This window comes from Quercus robur, chromosome 11 (assembly GCF_932294415.1).
Source record: "Quercus robur chromosome 11, dhQueRobu3.1, whole genome shotgun sequence".
Taxonomy (NCBI): domain Eukaryota; kingdom Viridiplantae; phylum Streptophyta; class Magnoliopsida; order Fagales; family Fagaceae; genus Quercus; species Quercus robur.
Window position 1 is genome coordinate 6,079,007 of NC_065544.1, and position 6,000 is coordinate 6,085,006.

General features: G+C 35.9%; 1 protein-coding gene across 1 annotated transcript; it reads left to right on the top strand.

The window, feature by feature from the left end:
• Window positions 1-4,607: 4,607 nt before the first annotated feature.
• LOC126706526 (uncharacterized) lies at window positions 4,608-5,484 on the top strand. The gene is made up of 2 exons (XM_050406048.1): window positions 4,608-5,020; window positions 5,140-5,484. The coding sequence occupies exons 1-2, from the start codon at window positions 4,831-4,833 to the stop codon at window positions 5,259-5,261; spliced, it is 312 nt and encodes a 103-aa protein (XP_050262005.1). The 5' UTR covers window positions 4,608-4,830; the 3' UTR covers window positions 5,262-5,484.
• The last annotated feature ends 516 nt before the right edge of the window (window positions 5,485-6,000 follow it).

Sequence of the window (6,000 nt, forward strand, 5' to 3'; positions counted from 1 at the left end):
GGAACCAAAAATATTTGACCACGTTAGATAGTTTCAACAATAGAGTTATGGAAAAAATTAACAACAATTATATCAACTGTAGGGGCAAAGACTAACAATTGGGCACAACCCGACTAGGACTGAACTGAGATGGAGGCTCAATACAATTAATTTGTAGAGATGGGTAACTAAGGGCTAAGGCCAATACTTGATTCCTAAGAAGTAAGAACTATGGTTCGATAATTAAAGAAAGGGAGTTAGCAAGAATGACAACACATGCACATAATTATAGCAAGGAAAGAGAGATTCTTATTTAAGTCCTTTCTCGGGCTGGCCGAGGAGCAATTATTCTTAAGAAATACACATTTCGATATTATACTGATCTCTTTCTCTCTCTAGCTCTCTATTTCTCTCTTATCACTTTTTTCCGATCCCCATTCAAGGAGGACCTTACTTCATATTTATAGTAGTTGGAATTGCATTGTAGCCTTTCAATTGGAGGATTGTTGATCTTTCTTTGGATATTTGTCCCATCATTGCCTTGTTGGTGGTGGTAGAGTGGTCTTGTAATGCCCTAAAATCATAGGCAATAAAAGTCTATTTAATCTAAATAATTCATAAAAAATATTAAATAAAAGAAACTAGCAACCTTGAATCTGATTACAAAAGTCAGAGCTCTAATTCACTAAATACAAAACATCCTCAAAGTAATTCTCCAATACAAAGTTTAATGCCATAAAATAATAATAAAATCCTCCGTTTCACAAAAATAGTTTGTAACTTCTATCTCCTAAGAATCTCTACTCCAGTAATCCACCTAATGTATCTGTAATGGGGAAATAAAGGGAGGGTGAGATAACTCAATAAGTGGAATTCACTAACATTGGGGTGTGGGAACAAACCTTTCAAATAAATAATTCTTTCAACACATTCACAACTTGTAACTCATCAATATTTTGTCATCAACTATTTCATGTAAAAGAAAATAATATCTTTATATTGTGAGCCATCATAATATATATATTGATACCATCACATAAACAATTTCCTAGACTTTTCTCATAGTCAACATTTATGCCCCATTGACAGGGTTGTGTTGTCCCCTTTTTGGGACTGGAACCTCCTTTCATCCTATTTCTTAAGGATGGCTCCTTTAGAACCTAAATGTACACTCCCTTACTAAGGAGCTTCCTTTTGGATCCTCAATAGTATGCTCCCTTGCTAAGGAGCTATCAAATGTGCACTGTCCCCTTTTGGGACGGTCCCTTGCTAAGGACTAGCTGCAGCATGATTGTCCCTTGCTAAGGACTAAACACCATATTGAGCTTCTAATCACGACTTGCCATAGGTTTTCAAAACATATACAAGATACTCACATAAATAATCCATTCAAGATGCTCACAAAAATAATCCAATCATAATTCTCGAAAATATAAGGATATATCACACATACAAAATTTAAATAAATTTAGGTTGTTCAACAAGTTTTTCATAAAATGAATAATTAATGTGCACATCAAGAAATTATTAAATATCCATTTATATGTATAGAATAACAATATATCTCTTATATATATAATAGTTTAATAACCAACAATGTTTGGGAAAACCCCCAAAAGTAGTAAACATCACTTACCTCTTAGTTGCAAAATAAAGGAAATCAACCTCTCTTGAATCACAACAATTCAGTAGAATTAGAACCTAGCAACACCAAAAATAGGTTCATCAATACACAATTTCCTACTTAAAAATCTATTTTCACACTTAAACGGTTTCATCCTAAACAATATTAATTTATCCAAAATCCTCTAATTATTCACTTAACTATCCAATACACTTTCGGCTTGATCAGATTTTTTTTTTTTGACATAAAAATATTGCTGCCTACTCTGATTTTTCCATTGATATAATCATGGATATTCAAGGCTTCAAAATGACCGAATAAGTGAAATTTCATCATTTTACAATTCACATCCTTTCTTGCCATGTAGCTATATCCATCACCCTAATCTAATATAATAATAACCATAGGATATCCTTTCCCATAAAATACGGATAAGTGGGGGGTGTTGAGATCAGAACCTATTCCTAGACTTTCCTTTTTCTTTAATATATTGAAAGGTTAGACTTTATGAAGTCATGCCTTTTGTCCTATTAGCTACTAAAGCCATTTCATGCACAATTCCTCGTTGAAAACGTGGGATGATTTTCTAGTCATAATCAGGTTTTATTTTATTTTATTTTTTATTTATCAACATGATGACAACGTTGAATTTCAAGTACACACCTACCCCTGTGTTCTATGCAGCACAAAGACTCATATACGCAGAAGTCCTCCATCCTAACTATGTGATATATCAATAGTCCTTAAAGCATCCACAGCTGGAATTCCTATCTCATCCTATTTTACCATCCTAAAAAGCCACTTTATCAATTATACAATACAATTTTACCATACATCCAGCATCCCAACTTTTATTTTCTTATTCTACTCATTAAAATAATATATTTGCCCATTAAAATATATTAACCAACAAAATGCACTCCTCTTAGAAAAATCTAGAAACCCTGTTCCAAAAAAGAAAAACCTAGAACCCACCTTGCCACCACCACGCCACCGGCTAGCAACCACCACCTCAACCAAACTCACCACCACCAACAACCACAAGAAACAACCACCAAGAGGAAAAGAAACACAAAAAATTGCCAAAAACTACCACCACCGATCGAGGAAATTGCCAAGAAACACAAAAAATTTCCAGAAACCCTGTTCCAAAAAAGAAAAACCCAGAAACCCTGTTCTAAAAAAGAAAAACCCAGAACCCACCTTGCCACCACCACGCCACCGGCTAGCAACCACCACCTCAACCAAACTCACCACCAACAACAACCACAAGAAACAACCACCAAGAGGAAAAGAAACACAAAAAATTGCCAAAAACTACCACCACCGATCGAGGAAATTGCCAAGAAACACAAAAAATTTCCAGAAACACACCAAGAAGAAAAACCACTTCAAACCCACGCTCGAGGAAATCACTTCAAACCCACCACGCCGACTCGCCGATCTCCACAAGCCACCGATCAGCAACCCTAAGCCACCAATTAGCAAACCCAAGCCACCGATTTGAAACCCAGGTCGTCGAAAATACTCTATCACCGATTTGAAACCACGCCGCCAATTCGAAACCCACGCCATCACCGATCAGCAAATGCCATCACCGCCACGCCTTCAACGGACCTTGCTTCGACCAATAGCGAGTTAGAGAGTGAGAGAGCGTAGATAAGAAAACAGAAAGAGAGAGTTGAGAAAGAAAGAAGAAAACGTATCAGCCCCAGAGACAAAGAAAAAGAGAAGACAGAGGAGAGAGAGAATAAAAGTGATTAAAAAATTTATACAATAGTGCTACAGTGCCATTCTACATTTAGAATGGCACTGTAGCACAATTCTAAATTTTTTTACAATTCTTCAGTTTTACAATCCCAGCTGCTGACTCTTTTAGGCTTGAAATGCCAAAATTTCCTTAGATTTGGCATTTACAATTTCCAGTGCGGATGCTCTTAAGCTAGATAGACACATGCTAGGTATCACATAAATAAAAGAACCCAAATAAAGAGGAGAGCTGACCTGATTCTCCTACACAGCCGTAGAGAAGACAAGAAACAGCTTACTTGTATGTTGCGGCTGAAAACAAAAAGGGACTTTTTATGTATATACACATGTAATGTAAGAGGAAAAAGGCTAGGGTTTTCAAGGCCCATATATTTACTTATGCCATCTTATTTGGGCTTCATATTCTATAGTATTTATATTATTTTTAATATCTTAGGCCCAAATCAATTTAATCCATTTAATTATAGGCTTCCTCTATAATTTATGTATAATAATTTAATTGATATCAAAATTATGGGGTGTTACAGGTATGCAATGGAGGCACTATTTAGGAGTTATTCTACCATTAATATGACAGATTGAGTTGGTGCAGTGCATGGAATGTAGAGATGATAGATGCTTTACCTGGATGTTTCCTCTCGCTTTTATTCATACCTCATAACGATCCTTCTCAGTTTCCAACTTCACAATCCTTTGGGCTTGTTTCTCTACTCCTAAGAAGTATTTGCTCCTCGACCTCCTCGGACAGATTGACCTCCTCAGTGCACTAATCCACCTATTATTTTGGTTGTCTTGATGGAATCAGGCTTGATTTGATGAACAGTTGGGCCCCAGTATACCTTGAATGGATCTGTTAATGATTCCCTCTTTTCGGGTTCCTACCCTCCACATTTATCATTTAAGATTTGTTTTTAATAACCCAAATTAAGGGATGTTTTGAAAATTGTTAAGAATTTTTATTGTGCCCCTGACAAAAACTAGAATTTCAATCCTTCCCTACTCTTTGGACCTCTTTCTCTGGACCCAACTTTCAATTTTCTGTGGGCTGGAAGCCTAGTGGCAGAGTGGGTCACCCAGTATGAGAATACTAGGTGAGGATTGGACTTTGGATTGGACAATCGCACACAAAAGTAAAGAATAAGCCAGAGGTACAGTCCACGCATATACAGATAACATCATTGCATAACTAATATCTCTTACCATTAAAAACTTCTCAAAAAAAAAACAACCATCAAAAGAACTTTCTTTACTCTTTGAAAAGTCATTGTTTCTACAGTACTTTTCTCAACATCTTCAACTCCAAGCAAAAAAAACTCAAATCAAAATCAGGAGCCGTGTCAACGTCACCAACCCCACATCACACCACCTTGTTCAATTCAAGCCCAAAATCTCTCCGTGTCTATCTATCTATCTCTCTCTCTATCTGAAAAAAGAAGAAGAAGAAGAAGAAAAAAAAAATGGCGTACGTAGACCACGCGTTTTCGATCACAGACGAGGACATGATGGTGGAAACCTCGTACACGATGAACAACAAGGCTCCAATCAAAGAGATCGCCCTCGCCGTGTCTCTCCTTGTCTTCGGCACTCTCGGAATCATCATCGGCATCTTCATGGCCATCAACCACATCGGCGGCGACCGTGCCCACGGTACCTTTTTAGCTTTTTCACTCAATACCCACTTTGTGTTTTTCTACTTTGACTATTTTTTGTGTTCTGGGTCTGAGATTATTTTGATTTTTCTTTGTTGGGTTTGTTTTTTTGATTAGGTGTGTTCTTTGCAATATTGGGTTCGATCTTGTTCATTCCGGGGTTTTACTATACGAGGATTGCTTACTATGCTTATAAGGGTTACAAAGGCTTCTCTTTCTCCAACATACCTGCTGTGTAATCCTCCATTAGCTTGCCCAAACTTTCACATGTTCCTGTACATATCTTCTCTGAGTTCTACTCTTTTTACTTTTTAAAGAATTTTATTGATTCTAATGTGAATTAGCTGCTACTAGTTTCGAACAAGAGAGTTTTTATTTTTATTTTTTATGAATATAGTGGAATTGTGTTTTGTCATGGACCAATTAGTGATCTTATGAATCTATGCAATTATATTATGCTTACTTTACATTTTGCATTTGTATATGTTGCTGTGATTTTATTTTTGGATTAGGTAGTATCTGTTGCTGTGATTTGATCTATTAAATTGAGCACATTTATTGCATGTCATTTTACATTGAGTGATGCTAGATACCACTAATTTTATTGCCTTACAAATGAATGTATTACCAATCACATAAAGGTTATTTGGATATTTATTTATTTTGTAGTTGTTGAAGTGACATCGATCACATTCATTGTCTCATCAATTTGTGGCAGTAATATTTGATGTAGTTTTATAGCATTTTCCTTGTTGCCCTTTTATGTGTTTACTTGTTGATAAGAAAGGGGTGGGGGGTGTGGATGCCATATTTTAAGTTTGTAGATTTTTTTTTTCTAGTTTGGTTTAAGCTGCTTTTACTAATAGAATTGGCTTTGAAATCTGTTTTATTTTCAAGCATTTAGTCTGTGATTAAATATCCCAACAGTGTATCCAGTACCAATATGGCTATATTAAATCATGATTATTATGGTATTCC

Excerpts from the sequence above, each read along its gene's own strand:
- LOC126706526 (XM_050406048.1), top strand. The coding sequence starts at position 4,831 with ATGGCGTACGTAGACCACGCGTTTTCGATCACAGACGAGGACATGATG. Across the intron at positions 5,021-5,139 it reads CGGCGGCGACCGTGCCCACG|GTGTGTTCTTTGCAATATTG; the intron begins GTACCTTTTTAG and ends TTTTTTGATTAG.